Raw genomic sequence first — 25,102 nt, forward strand, 5'->3', positions numbered from 1 at the left:
ATCTTTGCTTCTTGTGAGATACTGCACTCCACAAGCAATTCAAAGATGCTAGTGGGACCATCTCTAGGGCAAGGTGCTACTGTTTGGGAGGTCACCCAGAAGGAAAAAAACCTCAGCTTTCAGCTCCTCTGAAGTCAGTGAGGCTGTACAGGAGTAAACAGGCAGACAGCTCTCAACATGGGATATTTAAAAGAGAAGGGTAAACAAGTAGATTTCTCCCTATCTCTATCTCCCTGTTTTTAAAATAACAGGAGGGCCTGATTTCTTCTGATAAATAAGAGAGGAGAATCAGCAGAAAAGGAAATGCTGAAATCAGAGACCTCTCCTGAAGTAGTATGTACATGATATTTTTCCAGCTGCTTAACTCTCTGCAGTTTCCTTCGGGTAGGTTCTTATCCGTGCTGATCACCTCAGAGGCTCTCCACAGGAGCAGTCACTCCAAGCAATGTTGTATTTGTCATGTTTGTCTCTTCCTAGGGGGAAACGTGTGCAGACAGAGTATCTATAATTATGTGCACACACGCTGTGGTCTCTGGACCAAATTATCTAAAGAGATGGCAAGAAAAGAGATGCTGGGGAAGAGTTTGTCATCATTAAACCAAGTTGTTCTAACAGTAATGGCTAAGCAGTGGTTTTTGGATATTTTCAGAGTCTGGGCTGTAAGATAGGTCTTCCTGACATACAGCAATGCAAATATGCCTAATGGAAACTATTGTTTTCAATTTACTTCTTGAATGTTTCTTTCTTGCTTTTGCAGAAGTTGAAAGCCAGCCCCCATGTACGTGCAGATACTTTAGAAGAGCACCATTCATGACAACAGCATTTGTGTCAGCATTTCCACTTTCTTTGCAGAGATTTAGAAACTGCTGCCAAAGTGGGCTCAGTCCCACAGCACAAGATCTCAGCACATGATTAAACACTCTTAAAATATATTTTGAACAAAAAGTGGAAAGTTCCTCTTAAAGTAGTAAATCCAAAGAAATTATATCAATGAAGTTAATGGTGTAAGATATGTCAGTGCGGTAATGGCTAAAAGGGAGCCCTTTAATTGTGAAAGCAAGTTTGAAGTTTTTCAGCAGAAATATCAAACATGCCTGGAGCATTCAACCCTGATATTTTCCTTCACTTAAAGGTAAATCCCACACAGTACCTCAAATGCAGTATTCCATTCTCCAGAGATGCTGCACGAAATTAGAAGTAAATTATATTTTGTGGCATAAACACAGTGTTTAAGACTAAAACCACAAAGTCTACCAAGTTGTAATTCTGTACTTAATATCTTTACCTTTTTTCAAAAAAAGGTTTTGTGATATTTAAGTTCTGAAAATATTTTCAAAGTGCAACATTGGTTCATCTCTCAAATGGAGGGAGGGGGAGAAAGAGAGAGAGAGAGAGAGAGAGAGAGAGAGAGAGAGATGGTTCGTATGGAATCCACTTCTGCAGGGCTTATTTAAATAACCTATATAATAAAAATACACATTTCCTCTCTCAAGAAAACAGAAGCATAGCCACGTTATTAAAAGACTTAAAAGTCTGATATGATCAATATTCAGGGAATTATGAAGCAGCATATCAAGCTCAAGGTTAGGAGACAAGCCATTTTTTACTGCAAATTGATGTAACCACTCTGATTTCAGTGGCGCTTTGGCAAGTTATTGCAGCTGAAAGTCTGGCTCTCAGGACAAGGGGCCCATTTCTGCTGGGCTCRCACCAGGCACTATTCCCTCCCACTGAGTAAATATTTCAGTTGCTGCATCAATAATAAGACAGTCCTCACGACAGGCTCCTGACTAAAAATGCCACACATCTACCTTACTTATCCCTAGGAATGGACTCTAGGGCAACCCTTCTCATGCCCCCAGGTTGGGGGGAAAAGCAGTTTTGAAAGACCCCCAGCATGAGAGCTCCCTTGAGACAGGGCGAAATAATGTTGAGGCACTCCTGCAGCCTCCAGCCAAMCCAACCGCTTCTGCAATGGTGATGTCAGATCAAAAATGAGGACCCAGAGTGCTTCCTTGCCCTGGATGCCTCCAAGGGGAGCTCCGACAATGTCTGCTTAAGGACAGGTGGCATGTGTATGCAAGTGTGGGCTGTCTATATGGGACAGTAGATGCCATGTTCTTAGAGTGTGTGATTTTACAGTGATCTTGGGAGTGGCTTAAAAAATATGTGTGAACATGAAGTTTATTTATACTGCATAAGTGAGGATTAGAGAACCAGTCTTACAGCATAGGCTATAAAGAAGAAACTCCTCCGAGAAGCAGACTGATCCAATACAACCTGCAAGCTATGTCATATTAACCAGGCCTGACCACAGCACATGTTAAAAATCAAAGTTCTTGCTGAGAACCACAGATGAGGTTTCCTTCTGGTTTCTCTGCTCGAGTAATTCCAGCATCCCATTTAYACAGTATCCCATGTTCTCATTTACCACACAAAGAAATTCCACCACTGTAAGAGCCTGCCCAGAGTCTGGGACTCACCAASAGAGGTTTGGGCAGGTTGTCATCTTCACAGATGGCTGTTAGCAAGAGGCCAAAGAGCTTCCCAGGAGCAGCAGATGTTGAGGAGAGGGGTGCATTGTCCAAGTGAGTGCCTGGGCCACGCCAAAAAGCCCAATTTATGATAGATCTTTTCCTTTTAAACGACTTTTGGCTTAAGTCTGGGAAAAGAGAGAGGTGTTTATTAGAAGAAATGTATTTCAAATCTAATTCCACTGTTTGTTTTGTAGTGGTTGCTACGGTTTCAAACGAAAAATGTCATGAACTCAACCAACTCCTTGGCATTCAGTTCAGTCAAATCCACCATGTGCATACCTGTGCGTGTGTGTGCAGAGAATGTGCTCCCTTACTCATGTTCTTAAGAGGATAACAAGGATCTGCACTGCCCTAGTAGACCACAGCACGAGCATTTACCTCTAAGTACAGGATGGAGAACCTCAGCCTGCTGACTTTGCATATAGCTGGACTGTACTAAATGRCTCATTTCCCATCCACAGGCACAAAACCACAGATCTTTGAAAAAGTTAATAAATAAACCCTGTTGCCCTCACCTTGGCTTGCTGTCTGGAGGCATCTAGCTCCCCTGGCAATGTGGGAGAGCACCAGCTCTTTCCACAAGTAGCACCAGAGAACCCACTAATGGGTGAGACATTTCAGACCAGTTCAAGTTACTGTCTTTGCTCTCTTCTTCGCAGAGCAAGTCTATGATTAGTGCACTCGCTCCAAGAATTTGCTGACCATGGCTCAGAGAAGATGTCTGCCCTTTACTCAGTGCCTTTTAGATGGCATTTCAGCATGCTGCCAACATACTGATGGGCTGGGGTTGTCTTCCTTCAGTTTAACGGATTTCATGAGATATCATAATAGCGAAAGTGCTGTAGAGCACCACTAATTGAAAGTCTTATTTGCAATGCATAGAGAAAGAAATATTGCTATTAGGATGTAGAAAGGGGTTTCTTTCAATTACATCTCTCAACATCAGCCAGTGTAAATGCTTATTTAACAGCATGGGGTACTGGAATTGGTGATACTGCTTGTGAAGAAAATACTAAATGGGAAAAAATTATTTGGATAAATTTTTCCTTTTCTAGATATCTTCAAGTAGCTTTGATTCAGTTGCTCAGCTACCCTGTGCACCTTTCCATTAGCTGGTTCTTTCACCTCATCAAACATTCTACTTTATATCGTCTTGAAGGGCAGAGGGAATGACAGAAACAAGGATTGAAGTATAAGATTGGATTTTTATCATCTCCTGTACTTTATTAGACATGTTTCTTAGTCCAAATAGTGATTTTTGTTATACGCCGTGCCATTCCAGGAGATCATGCTCCCTTTGGGAGTGGGTGGAAGTCCTTTTCTTACAGGTTTACAGGATGAAAAGTTACAGTTTAACTCAAAATGTGAGCATATGAGTGCTAAAGGCTAATGAAAAATTATTTTCATAAAAAATAATAAGAAGGATATACATTTTGAGCAGTCCAAAGCTTCATGAAATATAAGCTTGGCAATGTCTAAGGTTTTATTTGATATGTCATGTTTTGGAAGAMTACAGCTAACCTATAACTTTTACACTACAATTTTTCTTACAGATGAACAAGCCATCAGCATGTGACCAAGGTTTACTTTACTTGGAGTGCTATTCACACAATGGCAAATATATATCTGTGTTCTGTTTTGGCAACCCTATAGATCTCAGTGAAAGTAAAAGTTAAGGCAAGATGCTGGAGAATAAAGAATAGCAGAAATGGGGGGAAAAAAACTCTTAAAATCAGAAAGATTTATTAGTCTCTCACTATTTAGTTCAGTCTTATGAGCCAAGGCCCAAACTGACAGTGTAAGCAAGGGATAATTTTGATCAAATGCAGTGCTCTTCCAGGACAGGAGGGAAATCTTTACCAGGATTTTTTAACATACCAGCGCAGAAAGCAGCAACTTATATAAAGCAATGCAATGCCATATCACTTACCAAATTAACACTTGCTGAACAACAGGAGAACTCATCCTTTTCATATGAAAAGGCCCTAAAGATAGGAAAGCCACTTACGTGTTACACAAAGCAAAAGGGATTAAGGACTTTTGAGGCATAGAACAGATGAGGGGGGAGGACGTACACTTTCTTTTCTTGAACCTGTGCAAAGCTACAGCATTGTCCAGCCTCCATCCAGCCATGACCAAGGCAGSTTATTGCTATGCAGAAGACAGTGCTTCCATACTAGAATAGCAGTGTTGCCCTCAGGGCTTTGTTCCTGTGGATTATTCCAGGACAGAATTAGAAAAAAGCAATATTGCTTTTGTTGCAGATCATGCTCAGAGCTCACAAGAGTGGCCCAAGAGTGATTCTCATCTACCYTGGGATCAGTTCTGCTTACATTTTATATACAGGTAGTTTCTATTCCTTTCTGACCAAATCCTTAACTGTCAAACAGTTTTCAAAGATCTCYTTTCTTTGAGAACAACCTGTTAAAAATTTGCTGTCTCTTTTAACGGGYGATTAAGTAACAATTTCAATGATAGACTAGCCACTGACAGCAGTCAGTTCTTTCAGGTTAAGCTTTAAGCAAGTGAGTATTTACAATGCTTTTCAKACATGTGCTAATGAGCATTAGTGAATGGCTGTGTTTAATTGTGAGTGGCCAAAAGGCTGCAAAAGAGTCAACAGAAACACAGTTCTTCCACACAGTAAATCCTTCTGTACGTTTTTTAACCACCCTGCCAGGACAGATGATGCAACTATAACAGTGTAGTTGGTGTCGCATAGCAACTCCCTTCACATGACAGCCAGTTGTCAATCGTGTCTGCCTGTCAGGACCTACAGTATCTGCCTAACCCACAGTGCAGCCTGGGCAGCTATGTCTTGCTGCCTCCTGAAAAGAAAGGGTCTCCAGCATCGTGATACCAGTATCATGGGGGCTGCTGTGCTTTAGAGGAGGTTACAGCAGAGCCATAGGAGGAGAAGGTGGACAGGTTGGCTGGTTGGCACAGGAACTGTTTGGCCACAMACACATTTGATCTTTGCCAGAGCAACACTTGGTTAAAAATCTTATATCTCTAAGCTTGCCAGCCGTAAATGCCATGTCTTGATTTAGGTTACAATAAGAGATAGCTACGAACATCAGCTGAGAGAATGTAGTGGAGAATGCTCAAACTCTGTTTCCAAGTTYATGATTTTATCTCATTTTAAGGAAAAATAAACAGAAAAATCTCAGTGTTCAGGTAATTCCTGCTATAATGAGATGAGCCACTAGCACATCAATCACTTCACAGCGAGCAGATAATCCCTCTTTTGTCTCAGTTTGGGACAGATTTCTCTGGGAGGGAGGGMAGGTTACACAGCACATCTGGCAGCAAAGCGTGGGGTTTACGAGGGTTAGGTTTAGCTCCGTTGGTTAGAGTGTGGTGCTAATAATGCCAAGATCATGGGTCTGRTCCCCGTATGGGTCACTCGTTTGAGGGTWGGACTAGATGATCTCCAGAGGTCCCTTCCAACCTTACCAGTTCTATGATTCTATGATACCTCCCCTACATCTTTGCCTTGWACGTGGTGTTGTGCCTTGTGGTTACCTAACAGCAACACCGACTTTGGCTTGCTGATGTGAAAATGAGCCTAAAATCAAATCACAGCCTTGGCTTGTACACAGACACCCATTTCCATTCTCCAAAACCAAAATAGGTGAGAAGGAGCTAGGAGGAGCACAATGTACAGTGTTGTATGCAAGATATCCTGGTTTACAAGCAGCCAGACCTGTATATCATTTTAAAAGGTTTTGTTGACAAAGGATGAAAGTAGAAAAGGTGAATGGATTATCAGACTCTTTTCTTCCCGCTTAGCCTAGTCCTTGTGGATCATGAGCATGCTGCCCCAAAGCAGCCATGTTTTCCCCTCCTGCAATTTGCACAGCACAGCACATCTGCATTAGAGCTTTACAGGCCTGATCTGCATTTCTATTTTCTCTTGCCAGTCAATGTCAGCTGCCAAGCAGGGCCTGTAAACCTAATTACACTCTTTTGCTAGATTGCCTCATTCTTAAAATATGCCATGAAGTAATGTATGATGCACATTACTGGGGAAGGGGGGATAAAGCAGTTTGGAAAGGAAATTAATTTATATAAAAGGTAATCAGTTTCTAGAATAATTTGTAATAGACAYTGATATAGCCTTGTTATATTTAATTTCTAAAAACATTACAAATGGATTCTATTCATACATTGTGGGAGATCTTTGCTATCGGGCAGGCAAGGGATAACAGAGTGTGTGTATGTTATTTTTATTATTATACAGTCATTAACGGTGAAGTATGACAGAGTTTCTAACTGAGCTTAATGTGTTAGTGTGTAAAGTTCAATAAAAACACACCATGGGGGGCATCCTTGCCCTATTGAGTCTACAGTCTAAGGCCTCAATCCTGTAAAGATCTGCATCCTGTAAAGATCTGCTCTTTTGTGTTACCCATGAGCAGTAAATTGTCATTGTGTCATTGTTATCAGAGTGCAAAACAAAGAGCAGGTGCTCATATTTTTGCAGGATTAAGGCCAAAGGCAGGAGAGGGTATTATCCTCATCCTAGTCAGAAGAGAACTGAAACAAAGAGGTCATAGTTGCTCAGTTCATCAAGGTTCTCAAACACGCGCGGAGGCTTTGCCACATGGAGGGTCCCAGTGTGGAGACGTCAGTACCTTGTTGAGATAAAGAACGCTGACAAACGTTGCAGGGACCTCTGTGGCAGGGTCAAGTCTTGAGTCCTGACCCGTAAAACCACCCTGCCTCGCTACAGAACAAGGCGAGGGCTGCAGAAGTTCAGCTAATAGACTTTAAAAATTGCAGGGAAGAGATCTTGCCTTTCTTTGCTGGTTTTAGAACAACCTTTTGACATGCAGCTTGTAAAAATTTAACTAACCAAAACTGCACGCATATAACAGCACACTCAAATCAGGAAGAGCTACCTTACAAAATCCCCCATGCAGCTGAATCACAGCAAAGTGCATTCGCATGCTCCTCTTCACTTCCCTCCCCTCCTGGCACATGCCTGGTTTCTAGACACAGCCGTAGACACGCAGTAGCTGAACGGGGCTAGTGTGGGGAGAGCGACCGCGACGTACCGCTCAGCTGCTGGCACACGGCCAGGCGACTTGGCTTCAGCACGAACTGGCACTGCAGCTCCTGGGGCAGCTGCTCCGTCAGGAAGGACCCCTGCAGCTGCCTGGGGCAGGCACAGTGCTTTGATCCGTGGGGCATAGCGTCTCGAATGTGGCTCATTTTAATTCCAAAGGGATATTCATGTCCTGTTCAAAGAGAAATCATCATAATCTGGGTTGGATTGACTGGAGACTTGCAAAGCTCCATCTACCTTGGAGGAAAAGGAGATTTCGCACACTGGCTCACAGTACTTTCTCGGTAGCTTCAGAATTGATGCTTTTATGCATATTTACACTGGCRTAAATCATATACTTGCAAATATGGAGTTACTGTGTTCAGGATAGTTAAACAGATGTAAAGGAAAAATCAGACCCATTACAGCTGTATCACATAAAAGTCCATCAGAAAGATTCGAGTGAATATTTCTGAATTCACTGTTTATTTGTTCTACTGTTTTACTTGCAACGCTCAGAGTTTAGGTACTGGTTGCCTGCATGGTTCTCTGAAGAAATTAGATTTTTGTCATTTTTTTGCTGCGCATGCAAAAAAAAAAAAACTCAGTATGAATACGATCTCTCCTTTTCCAAGGTAAGTGGAATAAGCAACAATGTAGTCAAAAAAGACACAAGAAAAGTTCCTGTCTCAGGCTGAAACAGGAAGGAAATGTTAATCACAGGGCTAATGCAAACAAACTATGCTCTGCATTAACCAGCATTTTCAGGGACTATACAGAGGCAATTAATTTCTGGAGAAGCTTTCAAAAATTCCACCAGAAAGATATTTTTTGGACCTGTCTACAGACATGGTCATTGAAATAGATCAAATCTGGAGCAATGTTAAGATGTTTTAGTTAACCTACCTGTAGACTTGCCTTAAAATGAACATCRGTAGTGGAAGAATCATTATTAGACATTAGTAGTAGTGTGAAGCTGAAACAGTCAAATTCTGATTCTGATGTGTACCTGAGATAAAAGCTGGGGCTTAATCCAATAAACCTTGCATGAATATCCAGTGCAGCATCATTTTAACATCAGATTCTTCTTTTCCAGAGATTAGAATTTGAATTTGCAGTGAGAAAGCATCAGTCAATTAAAAAGGCCTTTCCCATTTTGGAATTCTCTGGTGCTATATTTAATACCACAGCTGTGATTTTATCTGAATAAGCTACACATAATAGTCTAAAAGACAAAGTCTGGTACGTTTCAAAGACAAAACAGCTTGCATTGTCCATAAGGTGCACAAGTTAGACATTTTATAAATATTAATGTTGTCTGACTCCAGCAAAGCATTTGTAGCTAAGGCTGCTTTGAGAAGGAATGTTAGGATTTACTGGAGTTAGATTTGCAAGAGGAAAACAGAAAATCCACAAAATTTTCTTGTTCTAAACATCTATGGACTTTTATACAGCAAAAGTAATGCAGGGCTTCTACAGGGATAGGCTCTTAATAACGGAAAGGGATTTGTTCTCAATGAACTATGGGCCAAAATCAAATCACTTGGTCATATCACTTCTGAGCTTTGGGTTGATTCCTAGTGAGGGGGATGTTTTAAAAAGCATTTTATAATGTGAATAAGTAATATTCTGCTCTTATTCAGAGGGGAACTGTCAGTCAGTAAGAGAAATACAGGAYTGGAAACTGATCTTTAATCAATTATGTCCAGTTGCTGAAAAACAGAACATTTCCCCAAATCATGTTGAGTTTTGCTGAGGAGGAGAATGGAGTAAACAATGCTATGGAAATATAGGAAGAAATATGGCAGAGCTGGACTAGCTCCAAGAGGTGAGTGACTGGAGATGCTGGTCCCGTAGAAAGACTGAGATTCATGCAACTGAAAATAACAAAATTGATGCAGAAATAAAGGAACTTTTTCAACACATTTGCTCTTCAAAAAAACAAAAAAAAAAGCAGAAAAGCAGTGTCTGACTAGCTCTCTAAATAGGTGAACTTGCGTGACAGGGAAGTAAGAGAAAACCAGAAAAATCAAAACAAAACAAAACAGGAAATGGCATTTCTCTCTATTTCTTGCTTYGTTCAGCACTAAAAATTAATGGGTAAATGCTGAAAAGTAAAACCATTTGAAGAACTTACCAATAAGAGGGTAAGGAGCATCTTCTCTTCCTGAAATCACCCATAGCTTGTAGTCTTTTTCAGAGCCCTTTAAAACCAGAATTAAGACTAAGTTGACCAGCCATTAAGAAGGAGGTTGCATTAGATTTCTTGCAATTATAGGATAATCTGCACCTTGCCATGCGGAGCAAAGGAATCCTCTCTACTTCTGCTGTGCCCAAATTTGMCACCACCAGAGCTTCTGAATTCTCTCTGTGGCAGGAGCAAGCAGGCAATAGCTGGAGCCCCTCATTTCTAGRACCCTCCATGCAGCTTGCTATGGGGTCCATCTCTTTCAGTAGGGAAAGGGGGTAATGTGCTATAGTTTTTCCCTGCTTCTGGAAGCCAAGGGGCCAAAGCAACAGCCTACGGGCTGTTAGGGCTCCTTTCATGCCCAGACAGAGGCACTAGACATGCCAACAGCACCCTGCAATGCAGCTGAGCCAGTTGCCCCTGCTGCCTGCTGCCTCCCTGAGGCTGAAAATCAGCCATCTCCAGCAAGGAAAGAGGGTGCCTCAAGTGCTGCGTCCTGGCTCCCCGTTCTCTTGCATCCTGCATTTCTCTGCAGGTTCTGAGTTGACCCAGCCTAGAGGAGAGGCAAGTCCAACCCCTTGGATGGATTAAGACAGAGCAGCGCAAAAGTGGGTGCCCACTGCAGAGCATGCGGCAGACCAAGCATCTGTGCAAGCAGAGGTGACCCCACAGCCTGGTCCTGCTTATCAGAGTCAGCACGGCCTCAGGGATTGCTGTGGCACAGCACAGCTGCTCCTCGGGCTCAGACCGCAGCCGTAGTCACAGACCAGACCTGTCTGCCCTACCTCCCCTCCATCCCTGGCCCCGCTGGCCAAGAGCGTCCCAGGGCTGCTGCGCGGGGCACAGGCAGTGGGCCAAGCGCCACGCTGCTGAACCCATGCTAGGACAGCCCCGGTGGGCCACGGTGCTGAAAGCTGCCTCAAAACCGCCTCGCAGGGCGGCAAACGGCGGCTCTGCTGCCCTTCTGCGTCGAAGAGCTTGGCAACTCCCGAGGCTGCAGAGTCTCCTCTAAAATTTACAACGGAGGGGATAAAATTTACACCAGAGGAGACAATTTCCAAGGGATTGGAGAATGTGAACACCTTTAGAAAAAGCATTGTTTTGAAAGTAAATTCTAAATATTGCCCTTATCATAAATGTATGTGAGTGTTGCAGTTTAACCAAAGGAGGGAAACAGTGCRTTATCTCAAATAAGGCAGCGAGGCAAGGGAAATAAAAAGAATAACATTCAACACAAGCCACTCTCAGGACAAAGGGTAATAGGAAGTTGATAAATACACTGTGTAAAAAGTGATCTATTACACTTTAAATCCCTTTTCAGTGACCGTGTTAGAATAAGGAAAATTAAAGTCTGAAAGTTTTCTGACTACAAATGCTGATAAATACCTATTGATAGTATTTATTCAGTTCTAAAATTAAACCCTACCTCCCTTTAAACAGATTTGCCTACTATCTGCATTGTCTGGACTTTTCTCCAGTGTCCCCAAAGCTCTTGAGACTCTTTTCTATTTGCTGCATGCATCTGGTATAATGCTGATACGCCCAATAAAGCCCTCACAGATTGCTCTCTGGCCGACAGAGCTTTCTGGGCCATATTTGCACTGCTGTTAAGTTAGCTAGCAGGAGGCAGAAGGAAAATAAATAGGCTATGGAGACATCTCTGGAGCCTCAGGGCAGGCAGCCAGGAGCAAATAAATACAGCTGAGGAGCACAAGAAAAGGTATTTACTTTGCCTTTCAAATATATATATGAAAGGGTTAGTTGCTGTGAAGGGGAGACAGCGGAAGGGGAAGAGCTGGGAAGCACAGTTTCAAGAGGCGGACTGACCATCCCCCRATTGCAAATGTTGTCCTTTATGGGCTTTATGAGGCCATTTGACAGCAAAAATGTCACCGTCCCAGAAAAATCAGCAACTGTACTTATGGAGCTGGGAAACTCAAAGCTCTTCTTTCTGTCCCACTGAATAATTTGGAACAGATGATCGATGCCATTTTGCTGGAATTAGTTGTCATTTTACCAGAGAAAGCACAGAGAAAGAAACTCTGATGCGTTAAAATGGAGTGAACTCAGGCAAAGTAATAGCCCCATTAATCACACAACATGTGAAATGCAGTTTTTATAATTGCCACTGAAAAGTCATAGAGTTCCTTTCAAGTGGTTCTCTCTGAACATAAAAAAACCCTCTAGCTGGCGCATAAGCAGAAGCTTCCTTGTGGTTAGAACAATCCTAGGAGGGGGTTGGGTGAGTTTGATTGATCTACAGGCTACAGTTTAATTTATTTAGCTTGTCTGATTTTATTGTGAATCTTATGATATGCTTCTAATGAAAAAGGCTTTATGTCATGAGGATGCAGTGAAAAAACAGAATATATTACTTGGTCAAATAATTCATCAGGCAAGATTTTACCTCTTTCAGAATGTTTTTAATTCTTATTCCATTCAAAATAAAAATAAAGTGGAGGAAAGGGATGGCTTTGATACATACCAAAGAATGCAAAGCTGAAACCAGCTCTTCCTCCTGCTTATCCCAAACAAAACATTCTTTTACAGTACTACCATTTTCCTGATTTTTCTATATGCAAAATATGGAAATGCAAATGAAATCCATAAAAAGGGCAAAAATGAAACATATCATAATAAAGACTTGCAGTTGTAACATAGCACAGTCTCTTCAATTTACAGTACAAACTGGAGGAGACAATCAGCTGGATTTTAACTCACATCTTATCCTCTTTGCCTTACAGTCCGTCTATTAACTCCAGAGCTACCTTTATCGGACAGACTGCAAGATCCTCAACTGYGGGCCAGAGCCCCAGCCATGGTGTAGTATAAGATGTCTAAAACATTTCAAGATGGATGGATAGGCAGAAAATGCTGTGTTGAGGAAATACCAAGCTAGCAGAACAGCTCCTTGGATGTACAAAAGGACAGTACAAATTAGGGACAATGAAGGCAAGGAAATGCAAATTCTGGGGTTGCTTTAACTTTTGCTGGGGGTCTCTTGAAGCCCCAGGGAAGTACAGGAGTGGCATTTGGTCATATTTGACTTTTCAAACTCAGGGCTGTGGTAAGAAAAGGCTTGTCAGATTCCATGCATCAAGATCAACATAGGAACCAAGACCAAGACATTTTAAAAAACTACTTGTTACCCAAACAGCATGCTGACAGGCCAGTTAAAAAGTTGTCATCCAGGAGCTTCTATGACCATCAGTGTTGTTTGGAGCCACATTGTGAAATGACAGAAAAGCAATGAGGGAGTCTGAATTTTCACCCATGGCACTGATTCATTTTAGCACCTGAGGCACCTCCTTTTCTGTTTTAGGGCAAAAGATGACAGTTTAGGCACTACTTGATCTACTAGGAATCATTGCGTCTACTTGGTGCACTATTCTGCACTATCTTAGCTCATTTAAAGACCTTTTACCAAAACAGTTTCATGCCATTACTTAAATTGGGTGCATTCAGTTTCTGTGCAATCACTCTGACATTCATATCTCATGTGACGCTAAAGATCCATGGATATTTAGAGAATGGTCTGATTTGGACACTCAAGAGCTGTGCTTGTATATATAATCTGAGGACACAAGTGATCACATGTATTTGCAAATTTTGAAACAGAAAAGGAAAAAATCAGTCCAACAGGTTTCCTGTTCACACTGAAGCATGCAAAAGGAGCTGTGACAAACTCCCACTTCTTGTGTCAAGATATCTTCTCTTAGGCATCAGCAAAACAGATTTAACAACAATTTCAAACATGACYGAACCCTTACAAGGATGAGAGACTTATTTAACACTTCCAAGGCATTTGATGATCTCTGGAGGTCTATATATTAAATAGCCACCTCTGTTTCATTTCAACAACATTGCTACGATAAAGGTTTTCAAATAACATCCATGTTCTAAAACTCCGGAAAAGTGCTATAGAAGATTTTTTCATTAAAAGTGGCTAAGAAAAGACTCATCAAAACCAGTGCAAGTACTTACAGTAATTCCCAACTGCTGTAGGGCCATTAGAATTACATCATTTGCTGTATCAACATGGGTTACGCTTAGGGTCTTTGACTGTGAACAGAAAAAAGGAGAAGGAAAAAGTGGCATTAAAAATACAGATTTGCAAAGAGTATCATCTGAAGTGCAGTATCCTCTTATAATTAAATACTTTAAAAAATTGGCTTAATACCAGGAACACTTCCTCTTTCATTCAGTCAAAATGCTGCTACTCCAGCATCGTCCAGAATCTGCTCATCAGCAGCAMGGAGGACACCAGAAACGCTGAGTCCTAAACAGCTACAGTGACTCAATGGTAAGGATGAGGTGGCTCAGCCTGAWGGCCTCTATGGTACATAGCATGTTGGAGGAAGTGCCACTTTCCACAAAACAGTCTTTCCAGAATGAGATTTTGACACCTCTGGCCTGACACCAATATTATTCCTGTGCAGAGAAATGTCATCTATATTGTCACATCATGTTGTTGTTATGCAGGTCAGTGCATTTCAAACATACCATCAGTATTCATGAACCCATCCTTAGCATGGCTGGGATGTGGCAGCACTACTGCCGTCACCTTGTAGAGACAAAACAATTGGGAAGGTCCAGAGTGCCCTCCTGAGGGGCAGGGTAGTCTGGCTCTGCTAACAAGACTACACAGCTTTGAGATTCGAGCTGGTTTGTGGCCAGCCTAGAGCACTGGCTGGACAAACACATGCCTGCTTGCAAAGAACAACCTAGGAGGCCCAAATAAGGGGGGATGGCAGGCAGAGCCAGGATGTAAATGCTCACCATCAGTCTTAGGAGTGGTTCAACAAACCCTGCTACCATACATAGCATAGCAATTTTATACTGGCCATTGGGCATTCAGGTGAAAAAACATCATGATATTTTGCACTTAAAAAAGATCTCAGCCGTAGTTTTGTACAAGTTCCTGATGGTAACCAGGTGCCATGGCAATCAAAGGAAAGAAGTGAGAATACTGTACATTTTGCTTCAGGATGTATCTGAATGTTTACACCATGAAAAATGTAACATTTGCCAAAAGCAATGACATCTGGCTCTCAGGAGTAGGTCAGCACATTTACATAAGTTTTGCTCTTGGCTAGAATATAATAAAATGTTTAAGCTTCATGTTCACCCTTCCCCCATCCTCCAGAAAAGAATTAATTCTTGGGCATCTCCAGCTGCTGTAGCACAGGGACCACAGTGCTGTAAGAACTGCTTGGATCACAGAGTTTCCATATGCTCCTCCATTGCTTTATTGCTGCTAGTAGCTAGACTACAGCATGTAATTCCTAAGACTGTCAGTATCAGGAATCCAAATTTGGCACAGGAGCTTATTTTATCTAAGGAGAAAAGAGAAACAAGCCCCCCCTTCCCCCGGTATAAGAGTGGAATACCTGAGGGCATGTATGATATATAGACATTTACACAGAAACACTTACGTGCACGTTGATCTGCAGTCCTTCATTTGAAGGACACGGTTACCATCATTATTACTACTATTTCTCTTAGCAATTTCGTAATTCTAACTACATTTACCTAAATAATGATTACCTGAAAAAAGGAGGAATTGTTTATGACTAGGTCTATGGAAGTACAGAATTGGAGATTCTGTGGAGAATTTCCAATAAGTGGAGATTAATCATTAGGCCAAAATCTCCAGTAAGGTCTAACTTCTGCAAAAACATCTCAGGTCTTTGCAAGTGGTCTTGAGGCTTCTTAGCATGAAATATAGGCTTAGAAAAAACAGGTAGAAAGAAAGTATAAACATATAAGAAGTAAACAGAGAATGAATGGTTTATCAGTGAATGCTAGTGTATCTGTAGGGAACTGTCTACCTACAAGAATTTCATTTAAATTGGGTTAAAATTACTTAGTGAAAAGGGTGGAAATACCTCTGTGGATAATCTTTCTTTATCAATTTACCTGCCTATGAATTTATCAATATCAGTTAACTGATAAAAAACAGGTTTAAGGCAATTTCAGGGTGTTCATATGCACAGCTTTACAGATTTACAACCATTATAAAAAACAAAACACATTGCAACTTATAGGTGAAAAGCTCTCATACGTAATTCAGATTTAGACCTAGAGTTCACTCAAAATCACTTACATATGCACAAGTTCCAACATCCTTTGCAATTATCTTCAGAGGAATACTTTTAGGATAGTCTTTTTCCTTTTCTTCTCTTATTCGACTGACAAAACAAGTACAGAACAAGTAAAATTTTAATATTAAAAATATAAATGGTAAGATTGATATTTAAATACTGATCARGCAGTAACTGGATAAGAAGTAGATTGTTTGCAGATGTACTCTCCACAGAAAGATCTTTGGGGAAACCCAGCATCCAGCAGTAACTGAAAGGGATGCTGACCAAGGGCCCCAGTAATGCCCTGTTATATTAGAGCAAAAACGAATGTAAGCAGCAGAGAAATTGGTTTTAAAATCTACACATTGATTTCACTGCAATTTTAATCCTAAACAGCCCAAAATCATCGGTAAGGAGACCAAGCCTCCCTAGGATCTGCATCTGGGAAGACCTGCAAGCCTGGCTCCAGCTCTCTCGGCCCTCCTGCAATTGGGCCTCTTTTCTCACGGCCCAGACTGCAGGAAGGCTCTCTGGAGGCTCAGGAATTTATGAGCCAAAGTTGGACCTGAGGAGCTGTACCTCATTTTCCCCATCAGACCTGGGAAGATTCGCTAAAACAGAGAATTTACATCCTGGAGCAGTGCATACATACCAAATTTATAGGATAATTCAGTGATTACTTGAGATCATGACACTTTCTTATGATGGATATAAATTCTAGAGTAGAGCTGTTGCACAGGAGAGGTTATATAAGGAGGCCTAACTAAAAAGAATAGGCTGCAGCAAAGAAAGGACACATTTAAACAAAAAAAAAAAAAAGAGAGAGAGAGAGAAAAACTTCCTATTGCTGTGATGCCTTARGCTGCACTATAGCCTCCAAGTGGAATGAGTTACAGCCCATTGTACAGAAGAGTTTGAAGAACTGAAGAACAGCGAATTAGAAATCATTCCCAGAAAGAATGATTTAAACAACCCCATGAACTCTGAAGAATCAGATAAAAACACAAATCACAATTAGCAGAATTGGGTGTTCAGAAACCAAAACCACTGCTAGTAGTTCTCTGTCCAACTTTGGCTGAACTGAGACAGATACATTTACTCAGACACTCCAGCCACACTTTCTGGCTTGGGCTATGTTTTATAGAGTATTTGCTTTTGTAAGACCAAAATTAGCTCCACTGTTCTCCATTCATATTAGGATACAGCCAGTCATAAGCAGCAGACAGGAATGAGCAGGGAATCACTGGTCTAGGTCACTTGGTCTCTTTTCTATGTCTTCAAAGACTGTATAATAAAAATACCTTTGCAAAAAAGAAAGCCAAGTTTCCTTTTGTTCAGCAGACCTGCAAGGATTATAGAAAAACAGGGACAAATCAGCCAACATTCTAGTACCAAAATAGCCCTTGTGTACACCATGGTGGAATGGACTGGGTTTTTTGGTTRAAATTTCCACAAATACATATAAAAATGGAAAGGGTTTTGCAGATTTGTATGAAATATCTGTTTACAAATTGAGCTCTTAAGTTAACGTCCAAATAAAAGAGCAGGATGCTTTAAAAGAAGAGCTTTATTCAGAAATTTAAAGCTATTTCCTCAGGTATACAGAGCTCTTGCAATTTACACTGTTCAGTTTCTCTTTATTTCTTACTTGGTTTAGGGAAAATCCTGTGTACCACAATAGAACAAGGCCCCATTTTACTAATAAATATTTAAGTTTTGATTTTTTAGGACTTCTCTTATTTAYACACTTTCAAGGACACAAAATCACCCAGTTAAACAGAGCTAATAATAGAATTGTGTGATGAATCTAATCTAATTTTGCTTCAACTTTATTGAGCTAAATACTACCCTACATGAAGTAACTGCTGTTCCCTACTGCTTTTGTAAAAGCTACTGCTTTTACAAATCAAGTTATTCACATTTTCAGAGCAAGTATTTAAGGAACTGCAAACCTTCAACATGATGCTGTTTCAGGAGTACACGCTTTATAAACATTAGAAGTCTGATTCTGCTTTGGCTGCTTCAGTTGTCTAGTATGTTACCTATGGACTCACATGGGGCATTTTAGTTTTTCTGTTTACCTCCAGAAATAAAATCATTTCRCTTCTATAAAATCCATGATTCAATTTGGATTGAAGATATTGCTTTCATATCCAAATATTTTTTGATAGCTATAAGGGATCAGATACTGTCTCTAGCTCAAAGTTCATGTTTATTAGCATGAGTTCAATTGAAAATYGTTAGAAAACTTCAGCTTTGTTTCAGGACTATTAAGTGGAAAAAGCATAAATAGCACAAATAGTTCAATAAACACCAGTTCGTGCACAGCATTCTCATTGCATATGGACAATGTGACATACAAATTAAGCTCATGCTTCAGCTTTTGCTCTCTGTTGGTAAAGAGACAAATGCATTTTCCAGAACCCAGTCAAATTACTGTGGCTGATCACCTGGGATTTAAGGGGGATGGTGCCCTCCCTTATCCAAAGTGACGACAAAGTCCTCTTGCTGAGAATAAAATTAGCCTAATGATTAAAATTACCTCCACAGCCCTTTTGTGTCCTACAGCCAATGCTGCAAAGAACSAGACCAAGAATCTTTCTTTCCATTAGAATTCAGAGATTCTGCTTTAGGAGGAGTTTTGTCATTTTCTCTGGCACAATTTAATTAAAAAGAGAAGTAGGACAAGGTCAGTATTTCACTGTACATTTTCTGCTACTTCCAATACAAGCTCTTCTGCTTAAAAGTGTCCTACAACGGTCCCTTTGATCCTCTCATTATCTTTGCTGTTTATGCTTTCTAGCTCATCTTATTAATTAACCAAGGTGTTTGTCCAATTACACTAAAAAAAAGAAAAAAGAGAATCCCCACTAAGCAAATTTGCAGCACAGACTGTGCTTTGCCAAATCACCTACTTTCCAAGATTTTTAAGTGATGGGTGAATATCATTACCACATTTCTAGAGAGAAGAAGAGGAAGCATGGAGGATATGTGACTTGCTCACAGCAGTAGGAAGAGTTKGTTTAAGAACCAGCATGTTCTTACTTCTCGGGCTTGCATTCACTGGTGCTGAAATGCATTTGTGATAACCTCATTGCCTGTCTGCCTTGGTAAACTTAGGTAACTTGGTAAATAAAACATATCTCARTTCTTACCTGAAATTCACCACACAGTTTGTGGTGGGCCAGCCCAAAACAAAGGACCTTTCTGGGTCTGTGCTGCCTTCACAGACTTCTTCTGTACAAAATGCTGTCCACATCTCACAGAGACGTGCTTGGCACTTTAATTTGAAATGAGAATGAGACCTGCCGGCAGAAATTCACAGGTATGTCACACATACGAAAATTTAGCAAGGCAAGTTAAAAAACTCACAATTTCTTCTTCCTTAGGGCTTATGTGAAAGTTGCATTGGAGGTGACAGAAGAAGCACTCTCTCTTTGTTAAGATTAATGTTTTATTTGGGTTGCATATTTAGATATGACAATTTCTGATCCAAATGGGATCAACAGATATATTATTCCTGGTATAAACAGATTGTTTGTGGCATCCCTGGACATCCTCCTTCTTGCAAAACTTCTGCTCATGTTTGGAGTCCCCTCAAAGTAAAGATTGTCACTTGTGCTGGGAACTCCTTGGAGTGACTTTAATGTCATTGAGGAGTCTGTCATACAGTTTGATTGCTCAGCCCCGAAGTCAACAACCAGGGTGATTCTGAGTACTGACAATCAGGACAGGCTGACTGAAGCCATCCTGAAGAAAAAACACTAAATTGCTACGTGTGGGCACTACAGCACAGGTCACCTAYGGGACAAACTGACTGCATGGTAACTTTTGGCCCACATCACTTGAAGAATGATCCAGGACTTCCTGCATTCTCAAAACATTTACTCATCTACAAGGAGGATATATTACATAATTTTCCCTTTTTTTTAATTTTTTCTTTCCTATATTTTATCCCACTGAACATTAAAATACAGTAAAGGGCTATTTACAGATTTTCACTTTTTTATTTCAAATCTTTACTTCCACTTAATTTCTCAAGACTCCTTTCTTCATAGGATCTGTGGCACCTGTACTATGTGAGAAACAATTAAAATCTCACAAAATCATTTAGCTCAAGGCAACAACCAGTCACTTCAAGGCAGGTTCCCACTAGAGGCCTTGCAGACTGAATTACCAGATGGCCTTCAAGTGTCGAACTCTGATTCTGCTGGGAGAGTAGGAATAGGCTGAAGGAAAAATGGCTCTTCCCTGAAAATGTTCTGCCCTTCTAATCCAAGGTCTGCAAACAAGAGCATGTCAGCTCATCACAGTACTGCAAATGTGGATGGAGACAGCACCAGACACTATGGTGATTAGCGCCCTATAAATAAATACGTGAGGTAAGCAGTTTCTTAGAGCTTTGGTGCACCTGGACTACCTTCTTCAAGATTAATCTCATTTACAAGGTATTTGATTTAGGACAGTCTGAACTATCAGTCTGAAACGCAAAAGTACTTGAACCTTGTGGCTTGAAAAAGGACTTAGATGAATTTACAGTACCCTGACAGATCTGAGATTCTCAGTTGACGCTGTGCTAACAGCTGTGGCTGGATAGAGCACCACCGATAATCCAGCAATATTTACAGTGGTRGGCAAAAAAAGGACTATGTCTGCATATCACAGCTGACACTTTCAAAAAGGTGCACTTMTATTAGATCACTATCAAATATTGTAAAATAAAATGTCATATTCATGTATTTTTAAAATTATACCATGGCATTTCCTGCTATATTTATCTCTCTTTGATCTATTATGTTTTGTTACCCCACCAAAGACTTAAAATTCAGGAGAACATTTCAATATGTTCATCAACAAATCATGCTGATGTCTGTGATGTAGCAGGTAAGATCTGTCAAAAATACAGAAATAACTGTAACAGACTGATCACAAAATGAACTGTAAAAATGTAGATTAACAAAAAAAAATAGACACAAATTGTAATTAGCCAAATGTAAATGTTAATAAATGCATGCCTGGTCTGACTCCACTGATAGGACTACAGTTACGCAGGGAATCAGTCTGTCCAGCCTCCTTTCTTCCTCAACTTCTTTCTTCAGTTATCTAGTTCAGTGAACTCTCTACATGCTCTTTCACTTTAACATTTACAGTTCATAAAGCCAGACCCCTACAGTGCCAGTAGCAGGTGTTGGCAGGGTGTTGGCAGAAGCACAGAGATGTTCTCCCAATCACACTTGATGTATATTCTTACCCTATTTGCCATGCCTCGTCACAGCTCTCAGCTATCATCAGTATTCAAGTGGCCTGGTTTCCAGAAGCGCTGAAACTGTAGCTTCCATTAACATCTAAAGAGCCTAAAGTATAATTTTATCTCTATCTGCCATATCCTTTATGCTATCCATGGGTTCTCAGCATTTGTGAAATGTGAGTCTTCTATTTAATTACCAAAGGACAGTTTCTAGAAACAAATATATCATCACTGGCTAAGGAAGAAGCACAACTGAACATTTTTTAAAAAATTAAACAACAATCTAATGAGGATGATTTTATTTTCTTTTTTAGGTAGTAAGTCCCTGCCTCAACTGTTGCACTGCGAATATCAGGCAACTTCCAGATCTCAATAAAATCAACAGTAAGTCATGAATGTTAGTGGTGTAGGTATTGATACATCCCAAATTCTCCTACCCCACAGAGGAAATTCAGTTCCTTTTGCTTTCTGTAAGTGGCAATTGGATAYCTTGCAGCTGTAACAGATGGAAGATTAACTTCTCACTAAATTTGCTAATCTCCTTATTAGGACCCTCTAACAAAAGCATTAATGGATCCATTGGGAGATTGCTACCATAATTCCATGCATTTACTCAACCATTAATTTCTAAGTCCAGCCATATTGGGAAAAAAAAATGTTAAAATGTAATAAGGAAACCACTCTTATGTGAGTCCTACACAGAAAAATGTGAGAAATTTTGATCAATGGACAGATCCATGAAATATTTACTTTACTACTACTGCCACATTAAAATACATGCTGCCTGTAAGAAATCTGATTAGTAAATAGAAAACAATATAAAATTTTACATATTTAATATTGGTTTAGTGAGGAAAAACTCCTTCAATCAACTCATTTATGACTTAATCCTCACATGAAGAGAGTAGAGAAAGTGTCAGTAAAGAGAGAAGTGCAGCATGTGAATATTATTCTCATTTTTCATAAGATGGCTAATGGATGAACTGAAAAGGTAACAGTCTACTTTTCAAAAAATGATTAGAAAGCATCAGAAAATGAASCTATGGGCATTTTGGCATCTTGTCTAGAGTACAAAGATCAGTTGTGGAGAGGGAAAATTTCCACAAATTTCAATGGGAGCAATGCCAAYTCATTTCAACAGGAACACAGCACCTTACAGGAGTTTATCCAGCAAGCTCAGGGGACGCGAAGTACTTCTTGCTCTCTAGAAAAAACTCCCACCCTGATCATACAAAGTCTAACTATAAATGAGCTCCCTTTGTATGGTGACTGGCTAACTTCAGCTGAGCCAAAACATGTGTTACAAGGTTAAGAGATTCCATAGAATAGTATTTTTTCAAGTGAAAAAAAAAGTCTCTTATGCACATACATGTCCCAAATCAAACAATTACTTAACACAAAGGAGTATCACAAATTTTTAGCACCTTCACAGGGAGTAATTCTGAAGGTAAGTYAGATTCAACTGCATCATTAACTCAGTCTAGATATTATCACGGTGACCTGCTGTCTTGACCCTGCATCAGCTTTTCTAAAGTCAGTAATAATCAATAGTTCCTGCTGAATAGCAATGCACACCACTCAGCTTTTCCCTCTAGGAATAAGCAATGATATTTTATTATGTGATATCTTTCAAAAATGCTGATTTTTAAATAGCATCATTAGTGACAGCTCTGATGCTTTAACTGCTGACAGGGCAGCTGTAGAGAGAACAACCCAATCAGTTCTTTAAAATATATAAAGTAAAATCATTCAAAWTGCTCTTTTTACCATTTCTAGCAAAGACTTGTTTCTCTCCCTTTTTTTCACATGCAGAAGCACAATTTGTTCTGTTCTGCCTTCTTCAGAAACTGCAGACTCTCCTCCATAYTAAGTCAAGTGCTGTAAGAGACATTATTACTCCCTGGGAATGAGATTTTGGAGTGGTTACATGGAGTGGTGCTTTCCTATGCAAATAGTCCCACTGGGTCCCAATCAAACCCGCAGTAATGTACAGCTGAGCCTGGGGCTGTAACATTGCTTCTGCTCAGCATGCTGACCAGGGCTCCTAGGGGGAGGGATTCATCTTTACTCTTTACTTTACTCTTTTAGAAGACTTTACTCTTCTAAAATTCAGGAGTTTATGCATAAGCTAGCCAGGCTATATCTGCTTTATAGTCAGCGGACAGAGCAAGAGACTTCTCCAGAGCGTGGCTCTCCTTATCCACCCTTGCCATCTTTCTGCCTACAGCAAGGTCCTGTTTTTTTCTCTCAGTAGCTACAAAAGGAATTAGAAAAATAATCAGATGTAAATACCCAATATTTAAAAGCTTAAATGAATGAGGCAAGTCCCACCTTAAAGCCAGACACAAACATAAATAAATACAGTAACAATACTATTACTGCTGATAAAATAGCAGGATTTCACCAAATGTAAAGATCCTTCTGTTCRCCACCTCACCAGTAGTGGAACATATTTTGGGTAAAATATCCTCCATGTTGTCACACCACATAAAGTGAAAGAGTTCAGCTGGAGGGTTATGTTTACTGTGTGTGATTCAAATGGACACAACTCAGATTTGCACAGAAAACAYGGATTTATACTGGCTTTTCCCGGCAGCCTCTGAGACGGTTGCTTAAGCAAAAAGACACRTTGCAAAAGCCCAGGATTCAAATTGAGATTACCCACCCTGTGAAACCACAAACACTGTGCCTAACAGAGAATGAAGCCACATCAGGATTTTTTATTATTATTTCCCCTTAACCCATAACAGCAAGTGAAAGCACCCTCTAAAATTGCCTTAAACCACAAATGCTGCATGAAGCTGGCATGCTAAACACAGCTTGTAAATCTGATTTAGTTGTGAATGGTAGAGTGAATAATCAGAGCTCAGCAGCAAGCCTGATTACACATGAACACTACCCAGACTGCTCAGCACTGCTCGCCTTCCTCATGCTCCTCCTGTACAGCCTGCAGAAACAGTCACTGCAGTATTGCTTGCAATCTCTATTTCTACATATACAGCTCCTCTCCCTTGGAGTGTATCAAAGCAACTTCCAGACAAGCAGTAGCCGGTAACCACTGTGTGACACAGCCACCCATGGTACATATACTCYGTGGGCTAACGATGATCTGGCTAAACCAGAAGAGCCAGTTCAAGGCAGCAGAAAGGGGACAGTCCAACACTGAGGAGTCTTTTCTTCAGCACTTGCATTCCCAAGGTAGGAAATACTATAAACTCAGACCACCTGCTACTGCTCTAATACATTGTGGCCTGGACTTCCTATACAGGCTACGGGTTTTCAAAAGCACCTATGGAAGTCAGGCATCTAACATCCATTGGCCAAATAAAAAGCTTATCTATGATTTAGGGAGAATGTATTTCTGAAAAAGCATTAAGGAAGTCCATATTATCCTCTGCCGAGAAGAAGGGCTCCTCTATGGAAGTATTGCCTGGAATGCCATACTCACTTGGACTTGGCAACAACCAGAAGGTCTGTGAAAAGGAAAAGGTGTCGTTCCTGGGTTTGCAGGCCTGTCTTCAGCTGCACGTGGCCATCAAGGATAAACATTCTGTTGTGGCACATAAAGGACTGCACAAGGGGACATGCTTCTGGGCTGATGGGGGAGAAACAGCCTTCCCTGCAAAAGGAAATAAAAGAAAGCAAATCAGTCAAYTGTCAGTGAGCAAGAACCAGGCAGAAACTTCCCACACCCAATGCAAAAGACATGGGAAGAGATGTCAAAGACAACAAGAGAGCAGACAATATCTTCAGTGAAGGTTACAAACCTTCCTGCATCTAACTTAGAGCCTGCTGATTCTCCAACCTCCTCTCCATGCATAGTCCCTTGATGCCTGTGGCTGGATTACTCRGTCGATTTAGGAAACCCTGACAGCTGGCAGAGAAAGGATAAGCTCTGAGATTGGCCTACATTAGCAGGACATACTTTCACTGATCTGTAAGGAGCGGATGAGGATCTCCACTTGTTGTAGCGATCCCCTTCTTGGCCTTGGT

The 25,102-nt window shown here is 40.6% G+C and overlaps 1 protein-coding gene across 1 annotated transcript in view; it reads right to left on the minus strand.

Annotated features, from left to right (window-relative positions):
* Positions 1-25,102, minus strand: part of ARHGAP20 (Rho GTPase activating protein 20) — a 59,742-nt gene that overhangs the window by 8,161 nt on the left and 26,479 nt on the right. Inside the window, exons 3-10 of the mRNA XM_085309070.1 lie at positions 24,558-24,728; positions 19,017-19,166; positions 17,163-17,204; positions 15,882-15,966; positions 13,760-13,837; positions 9,725-9,791; positions 7,598-7,780; positions 2,484-2,662 (exon numbers count right to left, since the gene is read on the minus strand). Of these exons, the coding sequence (XP_085165196.1) occupies positions 2,484-2,662; positions 7,598-7,780; positions 9,725-9,791; positions 13,760-13,837; positions 15,882-15,966; positions 17,163-17,204; positions 19,017-19,166; positions 24,558-24,728 (955 nt within the window). The remainder of the gene's footprint in view (positions 1-2,483; positions 2,663-7,597; positions 7,781-9,724; positions 9,792-13,759; positions 13,838-15,881; positions 15,967-17,162; positions 17,205-19,016; positions 19,167-24,557; positions 24,729-25,102) is intronic.

Source organism: Rhea americana, unplaced genomic scaffold (genome assembly GCF_003343005.1).
Source record: "Rhea americana isolate MKP2758 unplaced genomic scaffold, rheAme1 scaffold_29, whole genome shotgun sequence".
Classification (NCBI taxonomy): Eukaryota; Metazoa; Chordata; class Aves; order Rheiformes; family Rheidae; genus Rhea; species Rhea americana.